The following is a 14,787-nucleotide window of genomic DNA, read 5'->3' on the forward strand; positions in this document are numbered from 1 at the left end:
TTTTTGAGTATTTCCTCATTTGGCTGGTTTATTTTAAGTTATGAAGTAAAATGTTAACGCTGGCTTGTCAAATTTCTCTTCATTTAATAAGTTTGAATTCTGAAAGAGTTGGTTTGTGTCAGCAAGGCATTCAGAATCACAAGGCTGTCACACAACCTTGAAATTTTAGTGATTTTGATTTGCAAGTTTTTGTATGGATTCTTGTGCCTCAACACTGATCTGCTGCACACAGGTATATTAAGTTTCAAATCTGCAGATCTGATTAATTCCCTCATTGTTCCCTGGCCTATGGCCAATTGCCTCTGCCTGCAGGGAATCATGGTAGTTGTTTCATCATCTTGGACCGATGTATTTGTTTTCATGAAATATACTACAACTACCCTGATTTCCTATAAAACATAATGGACTGTATAATGTAACTGATAACAAATCTGGTCCAACAGGCAATTGCAGCATAGAGATTGGTTTCAGAATTATAGTTTGACAACTGCCAACCATTGTCAATTTCTTGATTTTATTACACGTTAGAAGACAGTCCTAAGAAAGTACGTGTGCTGATTGGTTAAAAATTGTGTTTCTATAACTCAATAGAAACACAGAACTAGCATGAGCTGTTGAAGTAATGATGGTGTGAGCAAAGCGAATTTTGATAATCAAAGTTAACAAGTTATTTTCCTTTTTTCGTCTCAGTGTTTTCTAAAAGAAATAGAAAACAAGTTCTCTGTGTTTCTATCAAGTTATAGGAACACTCATGAAAGTTTGGGAGAACTCGAAAAAGCTGTGGAAACACATGCCTAGAGCTTGTGTTTCCACAGCATTTCTCATTCTCTCAAACTTCTTACAACTGAATAGAAACATGTTACATGTTTTCTATTTCTTAATTGTGAAAATTTATTGGTGACTGGTTTGAATCACGTGCTCTTAATGATCAGTTGACGTGCGCAAGACCAGATAACTTTTTCTGGACTGGCTCACATCAACCTCTTTAATGCCATAAACATCAGCTTGCATGGAGCCCCTGTACAAAAATAATGACAAGTTTCAATGTACATCTTGAAATAATAATTATGGTTTTATTGGGCAAAAAATAAACACAGTTGCTTACTAAACACACAGCCTCTGTTATTACATGTCCATGTACTGATAAGTACTTATGTAAATTATACAGCGTAATATATAATTGCATGTAGAAGAAACAAAACACCAATGATTGTTTGCTCCAATTTCCCTATTTGTGAGAATATACTCTTCATGTAGTCTCCATTTCATCCCCACCTATCACTTTCTCCAAGGAGCCATTAGAGAGCTTAAGCAACCACAATGGCAACCCCAAGGACAATGTAAAAATATGAATTCATACTCAACCTATGAATCTCTCACTGTCGATCACTGTCACTGCTATCCCAAAACTAATATGTTTTAAAATTCAAAAAAGATATTTTCAAATTTTAACAAGAATTAACAAGAATTATAATGTACATGCATAACCTGTTTGTTTGGTGACATTCCTGTTGCTAATGCCACTGTGGTACTCCCTATAAACCTGGAGAAGGACAGGAAAGGAAGGGGAGGAGGCAGCTTAAATTTAAGCTAATTTTCACATATTTTGACCAATAATAAATTGATACCCCTATTACTCTATGTCATGGGAACCCAAGGTTTAACTTACTTAACACCATGCACAAGCTACAAAGCAGTGTGAAATCTAAACAGAGGCACTAAAGGCTATGACCTAAGAAAGATGCTTGTCTTTGACTGATGGCTCTTTGCAGAGATGCCAACCTTAAAAAATCAAACTCTGGGAGATTGTCAATTTTTCATTCTTGATCCTAAAAAAGGTGTTAAAAGCAGAGTCGCGCTGATTCAAACAATAAACTACCTCAAATATCCAAAATGTTTTCCCCTGAAAAATGCCAAAAATCAGCCAAAAAAATGTAAAAAAAGGTTTCAGCATGTTCCTTCATATCCAGGAGATTTGGAGACCTGTACAGAAGACCAGCTGATTCAGTCTGTGACTAGGAGACTCCTGGATAATCGGGAAGAGTTAACATGGATGTTCTTGTGCACTGGATCTTCAGGTAAAAATATTAATTAAATAACTGTGTATCCTTATTCTTTCTGTATCACTTAATTAAAGAGCAAGTGTCACGCAATATTCTGTTTGTGTGGTACTTTCCTCATTCATGCCACCGGTATATTTAAATATACTGGGAATTGTGAAAATTTCCCGACCTCTACTCCCTTAACTCATAATGGGTGCTATGTTAAAACTCTTCTATTTTGAATCAATGCTATCAGAACTCATGAAAAATAATTAACTCATCACATATATTAGGAGATTTTTGGCACACAAAATTTTGCTTCAAAATATTACTTGTTTTATTAGCTCTCCATATCCTGCTCCATAGAAGTGAAATTTTCAAGAAACTCTGAACATGCAGCTCACAATTTGTACCCTTTGAAGAAACTTTGACAAAAATTCAGCACCTGTTAGAGACACTTGAGTCTTAAAAGCAGGACCTGTCTGAAAATACTCAAAAAAACCACAAGTTGCTATTTGTCTATGTTATGAAAAGAGACAATGACTGACATTTTATACTGAGTTTTGGGGTTAGAATCAGGAATCTAAACTGCATTGTGTGCTGTTAGGAAATATCCATAACTATGAAGGCAGACTTGAAGAGCCATTATACTTTTAAAAGAAAGCATAAAGCTAGGCTGGAATTTCTAGAGGGGTGCACTAACAGGTCATAGACCTCCCATGCATGGGATTAGAATGTTCAAGAGTCCTTAAACAATTTATTAATTGATGTTGATTTCCCAAAAGGGCACTTGTTCCCATGAGTAATGTTTTGCCCAAATGTTCACAGCCTCTGGTTAATTACCAATAATGAGCTATGAGATTCTCCATGAATATCAGCAGATTTAATTTCTGTCCCTTATTTCCCACAAATCAGTTTGTAAATAGAACAGTATCTTTTATATAGGACATTTTCAAATTGTTTGTTCAGCTCACAATTCTAGTAGTTCCAGTCAATAGATCCCCATTTGATAACAGATGAATTAAAATCCAGTAAAAGCATTTGCTAGCTGTTTGCCGGTAAATACAATGCCAAGAGCCCCGCAAATGAGGCCCAAAACGATGACAGAAACCCTTACCACTATGTTGTACCATTTGAGCTCATTCCATTTCAGAACCATGTGGAAAAGACAGGGGAACACAAAACAGAGACAGGTACCAGTAAAGCTACCCACTAAGCCCATGAATAAGCCAAAATGTGGTACGACTATCGCCATCAATAGACCAAAGGTCAGGACTAATGGGCGCGATAATATGATCCAAAACCAGTGATTCCCTGAATCTTTATGCAGGTGTGGAAAGTACGGCAGGATCTGGTGATCAAGTGTTTCCAGCACAATGTAGCTAACGATAGGGAAAGCTGTGAACACATTTGTTACAACCAAGGCATTGGCCAGAATGTAGAATACCCGATTGGTTTTGAGGTTGACAGTGATGGCTTGCTCGGTACCTTCTCCAAATCGTAGCACAGGAAGAAGGCCAAAAGCAACTTTGACCACTGCTGCCAGTAGGAATGCAACGTTCATCATCATCGGATACTGCTTAGGGTGCTTCATGCTTCCCTCTACTCCTGGGAACACTGCATGGGCAGTGTAGCTGAAGACAATGACGCCAAATCCAACAGGGAAGGTATTGATGTCAAATGCAGGAATGTTGTCAATAGACATATCCTTGTACTGGGTGATTGAGTAGATGATGATTGTAAAGATGGATGACATCAGTGCGAACACTGAGATCATGCTGATCCAAGCAATCACTGATACCCGACGGAGAAAAAAGGTAGGAAGAGCGATGCATGCGCTGATGGAAGACCAGGTGTAGATATCAAATGGGGCATACTTGTATAAGATATCATTAAAAATGGTACCCAGTAAGACAAGGTAAGTGATGATACCACCATACATCTCAATAAACTGCACCAAACTCACAATGCGGTTCCCCCACCCGGGCCAGACGGCTTCTCCGACTTCTGGGTAGTTGACTCGGACTCGCTTCACCTTCCCCGTGCGCTTGGACTTTTCATATAAACACTCGATCAACAACTTCCCGGTGTAGCAACACAAAAAGGCGATGAGCGCATTGGCGGCAACGGCCGCCCATCCACCCATCCGCACGGCGTACGGCACCCCAAGGATGCCCGTTCCTTGGATGAGGTTTGTGACATTCCAACCCGCGAGGAAAGCCGAGGCACGTCGATCATCTGAAGGCTTTTCCAGCAGCGAAACGGTCATGGTCGCCAACTTTAGCTTGTGTACGCTCTGAGAGAAGCCGCCTCGCGATAAACTCCCTCCGGCGATGCCCGAATTCGTTCTCGATCTCACATCATCTTGCACCGACAACAGAGGTGAATGTTCGTCCAAGGGTACGACTGTCGCTTGGTTTTGTGCGGTCATGGCGATGCCTTCGTTGCCCTGCTGTTCGGACGCCATGTCTGGGCGAAGATCTTTTAACTTCCTTTTCTATCTTTTCAGTTAACCAGTTGCAAATCGTGTGTGGAAGTAATCCTGTTGAAGGCGAAATCTGCAAACAACAATTGAATCGTATTTACAAGACGGTGATTGTAGGACGCGAAGATCTCTTATCTTCTTTTGCTGTCGTTTCAAGTTAAGCTATTGTGCTAAACTCTCTCGTAGGAACTGTCCTGGCTTAGCCTGGGTCTGCAAAAACTGGTTGTATTGATTGCATGATTCTCTTAACAAGTTCGCCGGAGACTGAGCTTGAATATTGACCTTTGTCCGCGTGGCGGTGTTGTGTTACTGTTTACCTTTGTTTACCTGTATTCCGGGCTAATTTAGCTGTCCTTCAGAAAAGTCTTCAGAATATTTGAACATTATATGAAAACAGGCATTTGCGACTATAAGAACAGACTTCACTCACTTAACTCCAGTACTGGTCACTTAATTATTTCTGTCACGTAGCTTCCAAGTGTTTTGTCTTTGTGTCTGAAACGTACATGTACAGTGTAGTTGTTGATCTGGCGCAAGAATGGTCCTATTGATTACATATGCGCACTTTATAGGCGGCTTGGAATAACTTTCTTCTCCTTTTCTTTTCTTTTTCTTTTCTTTCCTTTTTGCTCATCTGAAATTAGTGAGTCCCGCGATTTCGGGACGACGCCTGAAATACAAAGTAGAAAGAACTGAATTTAAAAGAACTGTGATAGATATTTTTTTCTGTTTTTTAGAAACGATTCGATGCTCCCGTGTTCGAAGCTGCCAAACCATGGATAGTCCACTATCCATGGCCAAACTGATCGTGACGAGTCACGAGTTACCCTTTATACAGAATAAGAGGCTACTGTACTCTTTTTGGTCGTCTTTCGGTTCGGCTTCGGTCAATACGTTCCATGCATGATCGTGGCACGGGTTTATTCCCATATGAAAAGTACGGGGGATGCCCGTCGTACCTAAGCGGTTTTGGCACCTCTTAATGGTGTTCAGCCTCACAAGGTCCACGGCGGGAGTTTTTTAGGGTATTGAGCCGAATTAAAACATGACAAGAGATACCGTAGCTGAAATGATTTTACAACGCTGGACAACTTTTAATCAATCTCCGACGGCTACATTCGCATAAAGTAAAGGAAAAACAAAATAAGCTATTCATAAGTAAATTTAAACGAAAAAAAAAAAGACAATTGTTTCAATGACAAAAGAAAAAGCACTAACACCAATGAGTAGCTCAATTGAAACAACAAGATGACGACCAATTTAGCGAGTAGAAGGTATTTGAAGCAATCGTCCTCATCACTATCAAAACTTATAAAAGGCTCGGAATTGGTACCTCTTAGGGGTGAAAAAAGTTTCAAGCCACGCCCACAAAAGGGATCTTGGTATCTCAGTTAGGGATTGTTTTCAAAATTTCCAACGGGGGTCTAAATCAGGACCGCCAAATTCCAGAGGACACTCAAACCATGAACACTTCGCATTTCTTGAACAGTTTTTGGTTATTATCCAATGGGGGCATTTGATATAAACAGAGGGATTAGCGTCAAAAAGACGCTAATCCCCTTGTCTGTATCAAGAGCCCTTATTGCATAATCATCAAAAAATGCACACAACTGTCACATGATCACAGGCTATTGCTAACTGGACACCTTTGAAGTGGTCTAGTCTTTCCGCTCTGATCCTTTATAGTCTAGCTGGACTGTCTAGTCCGTCTGTGTGGCAGAGACTCGGAGAGAGGGAATGAACTGATTTATCTCGAGCCGGGACATCTACAGTTGGTTTCTCGATTCAAGACAGACCAAGGACAGTTTGAAACAGTCAATAGATAGTTTACTGAACTGAAGCTGCTACATCTTTGTGGAAAACAAAATAAGTTGTGGTTCAAATACAAGTTCTCGTGTCTTGGTCTTTTTTGTTTCTGCTGAACTATGACAGACCTTCTAGAAGTCGTTTCCAATATTACTTCCCTGGCTTCGTTCGAGGGACATGAATAAACGAAAGATTAAACACAGCCGGTCGACTTGTAGCAAGTGTAAACTACCACCGGGACACACATACCACCTTGAATCCTGCATTAAACAGCCATGCTAACCGCTTTACGTCGAATAATACTGTAGTTACACAAGACCACGTCTAAATTCAGTCTCGGCGTGTATTGTTGTTTATCTTTATTTTAATAAGCTTTAATAGCAAAATTTCTTGGACGAGAAAGTGACCTATGTCTTTAGGCTTTTCGTGTTTTTTGTTAATTTTTTCCCACCTTTCCTTTTTCTCCATTTCTTATCTTTTTGCTACAGTTGTTGACCTTCCAGTGTGCTTGCTGCCAATTCATGTGTATAGTTGGGGGAAATTTTGCTCCGAGATTTTGACTCACATTGCTGAGCATTTTCGTGCATATTTCACGCTCAATTGACTTAATGACTCTGATCTGGGTATCATTGAAGATAATTTTTTTTCCTGCTGCAGAACTTGAGTATAGAACAAAGGCTAACGTTCATTACGGGCGGCAATAGCGTCAATGGATTAAGGGAGTTTTCTCCAGGGAGGGAAGCGGTGATTTATTCCTTTCTTCACTTTGACAAAGGAAAAAAAAAATTGAAACATCATGTGACAAAATGAGTATGAAAAAAAGGGGCTGTAAGTGAAAGCACCAAGTTCTTATGGATGACATGAAACTTTAACACTTAAATTAATTATATTCCCAGCAGACTGATACATGCTTAAAATGCCTGCAAATAGTTGTTGTACATGAAATGACAGTTGAAAAATATGGTTACATACATTTTGGCATTATTGCAAATATTGTATGTACATGTGGCACTGCCACACCACTAACAAGTAAATTTAGAAAATTTTAGTGTAAAATATCAAAGGTGCCCAATCAAATCCTTGCCCCTCAGTTGAGGTTAAACTGAATAGTTAAAAAAAAACATTTAGCTTTCTCTAGCATGGTTTTACATAATTGGTATTTTGGCTTTTGTTCATAACCATGAAAAGCTGTTCGCCCAAAAGCAAAAAAGAAATCCTATTAAACCATTTCAAATTTAACATCCCAAGAGATTGTAATCCTTTTTGTTGGCACCAAGAATCAAGATCTCTGACCTTTTCTGATTTGCAAGTTTGCTATAAACAGTTACTGAAAGATTTTGCCGAAAACTAATTGGCTGAAAATAAACTGAGAATGAGTACTCTGCACCTGCTTTAAAAAATAAGCTGTTGCCAGAGGTTGCATTTCTTGATGCTGACTAAAAGGATTGTGGCCTCCGGGGACAAGAATGGCGAAAGCTAACTAAGACTTAAGGCCCATTTACACAGAAAATGTTTGCTACCATTTTGGTCAGGATTTCCTTTGAGTTTTCTGCTGCACTTGTGTTGCAACCAGCTGCAACCTCAGTGCAATTTAAGCATGATATCGTTAGACTTTCTATGTATTTTAACACACATGTTGTCCCAGAGTATCTGCAGTCATCTCACAATGACACTAAAATCACCAAATCACACTGAGAACATAGCTGGTTTACATACATATTTAAGTTGCGATCCAAGTGCAACAGAAATCTTGAATTTCAGTTATCTATGTCTAGCAAATAAATTCACACCAGATAACTAATTTAGTATTTTATAATATTTATAAAATGTTTTGTGATTCAGGCTACAAAAATCCATTTGGGTGAGTGATGATTCCTGTACAAAAGTGCACTTTTCTACAGTAACAACTCACACCAAAATGTTGTTTTAAAAATAAACCCTTTGCTATTTTATCCTTGCAACCCAGTCAAAATTTGTCAACAAAATTTCAAGAGTGATTAACAAAATAAGCCCTGAAAAATTTACTATAAATTGATATCAACAAAAAAATATGTTTTCAATCATTATTTATATGTTCCCTTTCGATGCATTTACCAGTTCAATAGTAGAAAATACCACTCCAAGGATTCCACAGCCAATACCAAACACTGTGACAAGAACTCTGCAAACTACCTGGAACCAGTTAAGCTTCTTCCACTTCAGCTTGAGATGGAAAACACAAGGAAATATGAAACACAAGCTGGTTCCTGTTAGGCTGCCAAGCAGGCCCATAACCAGACCAAAATGAGGAACAGTGATTGCCAGGAAGACACCAAAAATAAGGAGCAACGGCCTTGTGAGAATCAACCAAAACCAATGGAAACCTGACTCTTTGGACAGGTGAGGAAAATGAGGAAGCATTTTGTTGTCCCAGGTTTCCAACACTACGAACATGACAAGAGGAAAAGCAAGGACGACATTGGCAATCACAAAGGTGTTGGAGAGAATGTAGAAGACAGAACTGGTCTTGATGTTGATGGTTATGGCCTGGTTAAGCTCTTGTCCATATCGAAACACACCCATAAGGCCCAGAATCAGTTTTGTAATTGTCGAGTTTGCAAACGCAACATTCAACATCATGGGATACTGTTCAGGATATCGCATGCTTCCTTCCACCCCTGGGAACACGGCGTGTGCTGTGAAGCTGAACACTATGATGCCAAATCCAACCAGGAAGGAGTTCAACTGGAAACCTGGCATGTTGTGGACACTCATCTTGTCGTACTGCGTAACACAATAGATGATGATTGTCAGGACTGCGGAGAACAGGGAGAAAACTGAAATCATGCTGATCCAGGCGATTACTGACACTCGAGTGATAAAGATTCCAGGAAGGACAAAACAGCCCACAAGCACAGACCATTCATAGACATTCATGGAAGTTCTGTTGTGAAACAAGTCAAGAAAGATAGAGGCCATTAGCACAATGTATGTCACCGCTATTCCAGACATCTCGCACACCTGCACAATGCTGACGATCTTGTTCCCCCATCCGGGCCAAAAGGCTTCGCCAACATCCGGGTAGTTGACCCTTACTCTTTTCTTTTGACCCGCGCGCTTGGAGTCTTCGTACAGACACTCGATCAACAACTTGCCAGTGTAACAACAAAGGTAACCGCAAATGAGAATAGACACAACAGCGGCCCACCCTCCCAGTTTCACAGCATACGGTATGCCCAAAATCCCCGTGCCTTGGATAAGATTTGTTACATTCCAACCGGCGAGAAACGCTGAAGCTCTGCGATCGTCGGAGGGTTTTTCGATCAAGGACATAGTCATTGTCGCGGAACGTAATCTCATTAAACTACGGGACAGTGCCATTCTTGATAAGCTTACTCCGAGAAAGCTCTTCCCAACTTCAGGTTCGCCCCGAGTCAAAGGCGCCTTCTCTCCCAACGGTACGACAGTTGGCCCCGATGGCCCCAAAGCGATCTCTTCACAAGGTTGTCTAACTCTTGGGGTTGGTATTGCAAGCAGAGGGGAGTTTTCCGCCATTGTTGATTGTTTCCGTTCTCAGTGTCCTGCTGTGTTTTAAGGTTGTTCCTCACGTGTAGATTTCTGTAAACAGTTCTTGCATCAAAAGGCAAACACGTACTTGAGATTCTCTTACCCGTTGTTGCCTTTGTGACGTACATCTAGACATCCTTGGTGTGTGTTTTTCACGTGTTCTTGTTTCCCAAGGGGAAACTAGGACCAACCAACTAGCCAATCACAGAACCAAACACTTCGTACATTGTCCTTTGTTTACAACAAAATCTTAAAAAACCCTAGTCGTTGTATTTGTTCATCAAAACAAGAGAAGAGTACATTAAAACTACAAAGTTCTCTTTATAAAAATTATGCGTTCCTTCACGGCGTTTCAACAACAAATTAGATCCAGACGTCACGCGTCACACAACACTTCTCTCGGGGAGTGAGTCTCGCGGTACGCTGCGCCTGCTTGCATCCGGTTTTTCGAGAAAAACAATAACAACACTGCGTTCGCAGGTTACAATGTAGGCTCAATTTCCACCGCTTTCTCGAGTCGGTCTATGTTCCTCCCCGAGAAGAGCTGGTAATCGAGCCTAGTTACAATGGTGAGAATGAAATAAGAAGTAAATTTAGTTAGCATCGGGCAGGCGAAGAGCCACCCTGTGGATATACTGCCCGAAATGCCATTATTATTATTATTATTATTATTATTATTATTATTATTATTATTAAGTAAAACCACCCCTCCCCCCAAATCAATGATGAACTGTTGCTATTAAAACCCAAAACGCGCCTTTTTTTCCATTATTGAAATGGGGGGAGGGGTGGTGTTAAATTTTCCTGTAAATTGTCCAATATTGTAGCTTTGGGCTGGGATTGGAAAATCATTTTAGACGCCTGGTGGAAAATATGAAATTGTTTCATTGGCATTAAACTCAATGTTGGGACATGAAGAACTTATCAACTCACATTTCTAGTGACTCTGTAGTGAGTGAAAATTGATGTTCTCTAAGCCCTAAGCTGAGTCAAAACCTGTCTAAATCAAATTTTTGGAATAGCTGGGTTCTACCAAGCCACTGCATATTTCCAATAAATTATTTTTTTTTCCTGAAATGAAATAGGTACCATTAAGTCAATATTTTGGTTTGGTCACAGTCAGACACATCCTCAGGAACCCAAGGGCAGGTGGTCAGGTAAGGAGGAAAGTCACTAGATCGGATGCCAGTCCATTCCAGGGATCCTCCCCAGAATTAATTTCACCGGTACCCATTTATACACCTGGGTGGAGAGAGGCACTGTGAGAGTAATGTCTTGCCCTGAAGAACATAAGTAACCCCAGCCATGGTTTGAACCCAGACCACTTGATCTGGAGTCCAACACACCAACCATTAGGCAAGTGGTTTGTGCTACAGACAATGTTGAAATTTATATTTCCTTTAGTTTACTGTATACATGAAATTCATAATGGCAATACCAAAATGCAGTCCAGTGAAGGAGTGTATATATTGCTGCATGTTTACATCTGTGAAATGATATAGTCAAGGATGTTTTATATAACAACAAAACACGCAAATTCTAAAAATAGAATACAAATTATTGGAGCCCTGCAAGAGTCAGACAACATAAGTGTTTTCTGAGAGAAATAGGAGGCCAAGGGACGCCAAATTTTTGTTTTAAAAATTGCTCTAGGAACACTTGCTTACATGCTTAAAAGAGCTTCAAATTTTTCACCATTTCGTTTTGTTTGTCCGAGTTTGAGTTATAACATCACTTGTGCGTTTTGGTATTGGCCACATTTTCCTCAGACATGGGTAAATTTTGGTTATATTTAAACCATTTTCTGTTAACTGACTGTTATTTGCAGCCCTACACTGGATGTTTAAAAGTTTATTTGTACCATAAAATTCTCCTGACCTGATGATTCAAGAGCGAGTCTGGCTAATCTTGATTTTTGTTTCAGTTGCTCAGGCTTATTTCTGTGAATATACAAGAAGGGCACACGAGTCAAGATAAATTTATTTTTGTTTTATTTAAATATGCATTTTCATTATCTGATATAATCACAATCATGCTAGTAATAACTTGTGAGCAAAGACTCTGGTGAGTCCACTGGTCCTTTACAAACCAAATTATTCAACACTTATTTTCCAAAACCACTGCTTTTGCGACACATAGCTAGCAAAACTTTCCAACACCAAGTAACTATTCCATGTTGTTAGGGAGCACATACATATTTTACCAGGTGACTCAAAAATTTTATATCAGTAGATTTGAAAGCAATCAAGACCACCATACATAATTCGAAACCAAAAATAATGGAAAATGCTCAGAAACTTTAGTAATTCACCATTATCTGTAAATAAAGTGGTTCTTCACCCTTCTTGGACTTCTCTCTACTTTTAAAATAACTGTTTTCAATGTTGCATTTGACAAGCATGGTGTATTAATAGATATTTACTCTTAACTTGTCTCTGAACATAATATTGCAAATTATAAATCAGGGTCATCAAAAAGTTCATTCTTTATAATTGTGCAAACTCTAACTCAGTATCTTTCCTTCATTTTTGTGCAGAGAGATTTTGGGAATGTCAAACACATGCCATTAAATATTTACACAAATATGTTTTTACCCAAGTGAAGATTAAAAAATATGTAGACAAATAATCACATTTTTGGTTATACCCATTCATCAAGTAAATGTTAATGTTTGCCTTCCAAATGATATGTCTTTAAACATATGTCTATCATTTTAACCAAAAGTGAATGCCTTTGCAAGCTCTCTTCCCGAAAACACCAATCCAAAACCGCCACATACTAAACCAAACAACACGACCACAATCTTAAGCAGAATGCTGTACCAAGGAGTGGTATCCCATTTTAAGATCATGTGGAAAACACAGGGGAAAACAAAAGAAAGGCAAGTACCCGTGAAACTTCCGACCAGACCCATTAACAGACCAAAGTGTGGCACAATAATGGCCAGGAACAAGGCAAAGGTGAGAAGCATGACACGGGTGAGCAGCAACCAAAACCAGTGGTAATTGCTTTCCTTGCTGAGATGTGGAAAATATGGTAAAATCTTAACATCCCATGTTTCTAAAACGACAAACATGCAAAGAGGGAAGGCCAGGAAGACATTGGTCACAACAAGGGCTGTGGTGACGATGTTAAAGATTGGACTGTTGTTCATGCTGACTGTGATGACTTGTTTAGTTGCGTCGCCAAATCTGAGCACTGACAACAGACCAAGCAGCATTTTCACCACTGCAGCCAGAGCAAATGCTGCGTTCATCATCATGGGAAACTGTTTTGGTTCTCTCATGCTACCCTCCACGCCAGGAAACACAGCATGTGCACAGTAACTGAAGACAATGATGCCAAAACCGATGGGGAACTTCTCCGGGTCGAAGGGAGGAATGTTGGAGAGGTGCATGTCACGGTATTCAGTTATGCAGTAGATGATGATGGTAGCGATGCTGGACAACAAAGCAAACACAGAGATCATGCTGATCCAGGCGATCACTGAAACGCGGGTGATAAAGATTCCTGGTAACGCAACGTAAGCACACACCACGGCCCACTGGTAAATGTCCAGGGGTGTCTTTCCGTTCAAGATGTCGCTGAATACCGTGGCAAGGAGAACGATATACATAATAACGCCACCGAACATCTCACACACCTGAACAACGCTGACTATTCTGTTGCCCCAGCCTGGCCATGCCGCTTCGCCGACCTCCGGGTAGTTTACGTGGACTCGTTTGCGCACACCGGTCCGTTTAGATTCCACGTACAGACAGTCCACCAGAAGCTTACCGGTGTAGCAGCAGATTCCGGCTACTATAACAATGACAGCTACAGCAGCCCAGCCGCCCATCATGACTGCATACGGCACACCGAGAATGCCTGTTCCCTGAATAAGATTTGTCACATTCCACCCGGCAAGCAAAGCAGACGCATGGCGATCGTCCGACGGTTTCTCCAAGACCGACACGGTCATTGTAGCACTACGTAGTTTTCGCATGCTCTCAGCGATGCCTGACTTCCTGAAGCTCACCCCATGGTCGTCAGTTGGAGCGAACAACAGAGGTGAATCTTCGTCGACGGTCTGCACAGATGGTTTGTGTAATGAGATCGCTTCGTTGTTGTCATGGTTTGTTGGGCTTGTGGACAGAATTGAAGCTGTGGTTTCACTGTCCATTTTTCTTTCAACTTCCAACTTTCCGAGCGTTTCCCCCGAATGTCCTACGAAAATTAGTTAAACTCGGGTCTAGACAGCTTTTACAAACAGGAACTGTGTACAAATTGGTTAGCCCCTCTGTAATTTCATGTCCCAAAACAAGATAAAACTGATCTTCTCGTTATCACATGTGAGTTCTTTGTTGTAGCTGCTCGCACTCCTATTACGGTCATCAAGACGACAATCGTGCAAAGTTAAACCAATCAGATTGGAGATTTCACCATGGACAGTCACAAACGCGTGACATGACCTTGACAGGCCCAAGCGGCTTTTTCGCGACCTCTGGATCGATTGTCTACGTTTATATGGTGACTAATTCATTTTCGATCCACAAAAAAATGTCTTTTCTTTTACCTTCAATTGAGCGAGTCTTGATTTTCCGGTTGATTCGCAAAAATTGCACGTGCTTTTGTTGTGGAGGTTGCAGTCCTTTTACGGAAATAGAAGGCGGGGGACTAGACTAGTGAAAACCAATCAAAATTTGATTATTGTGTTACAGCGTGACGAGTCTTCAGTAGCTGAAATAATATGCGGTATTTTGTCTGTTGATCTTTAGTGGTCGTCTAAGTTGCGGTTGAGTTGGTTACCATATCTTGATTTCTCTGTGATTTCTATTTTGCCGAATCAAATTGGCGACAGGATTCAAAATAAGCTGATGTCCAGCTGAGCGATCTGTCCTGCTTCCGAAGGGTGTCAGTGGTATCTTG

The 14,787-nt window shown here is 40.4% G+C and overlaps 3 protein-coding genes across 3 annotated transcripts; all 3 read right to left on the reverse strand.

Moving 5' to 3' along the window:
• Positions 1 to 2,777: 2,777 nt before the first annotated feature.
• Positions 2,778 to 5,007, reverse strand: LOC145486357 (vesicular inhibitory amino acid transporter-like). The gene has a single exon (XM_081464997.1). It carries the CDS (start codon positions 4,507 to 4,509, stop codon positions 3,064 to 3,066), a length of 1,446 nt encoding a protein of 481 aa, XP_081321123.1. The 5' UTR covers positions 4,510 to 5,007; the 3' UTR covers positions 2,778 to 3,063.
• Positions 5,008 to 5,150: 143 nt separating this feature from the next.
• Positions 5,151 to 10,465, reverse strand: LOC145486356 (vesicular inhibitory amino acid transporter-like). Its single transcript, XM_081464996.1, has one exon. It carries the CDS (start codon positions 9,865 to 9,867, stop codon positions 8,401 to 8,403), a length of 1,467 nt encoding a protein of 488 aa, XP_081321122.1. The 5' UTR covers positions 9,868 to 10,465; the 3' UTR covers positions 5,151 to 8,400.
• Positions 10,466 to 10,592: 127 nt separating this feature from the next.
• Positions 10,593 to 14,787, reverse strand: LOC145486648 (vesicular inhibitory amino acid transporter-like). Its single transcript, XM_081465349.1, has one exon. It carries the CDS (start codon positions 14,039 to 14,041, stop codon positions 12,593 to 12,595), a length of 1,449 nt encoding a protein of 482 aa, XP_081321475.1. The 5' UTR covers positions 14,042 to 14,787; the 3' UTR covers positions 10,593 to 12,592.

The sequence above is a fragment of the Orbicella franksi genome, chromosome 5 (genome assembly GCF_964199315.1).
Source record: "Orbicella franksi chromosome 5, jaOrbFran1.1, whole genome shotgun sequence".
Lineage (NCBI taxonomy): Eukaryota > Metazoa > Cnidaria > Anthozoa > Scleractinia > Merulinidae > Orbicella > Orbicella franksi.

Coding starts and splice junctions, on each gene's coding strand:
- LOC145486357 (XM_081464997.1), bottom strand. CDS start 4,509: ATGGCGTCCGAACAGCAGGGCAACGAAGGCATCGCCATGACCGCACAA.
- LOC145486356 (XM_081464996.1), bottom strand. CDS start 9,867: ATGGCGGAAAACTCCCCTCTGCTTGCAATACCAACCCCAAGAGTTAGA.
- LOC145486648 (XM_081465349.1), bottom strand. CDS start 14,041: ATGGACAGTGAAACCACAGCTTCAATTCTGTCCACAAGCCCAACAAAC.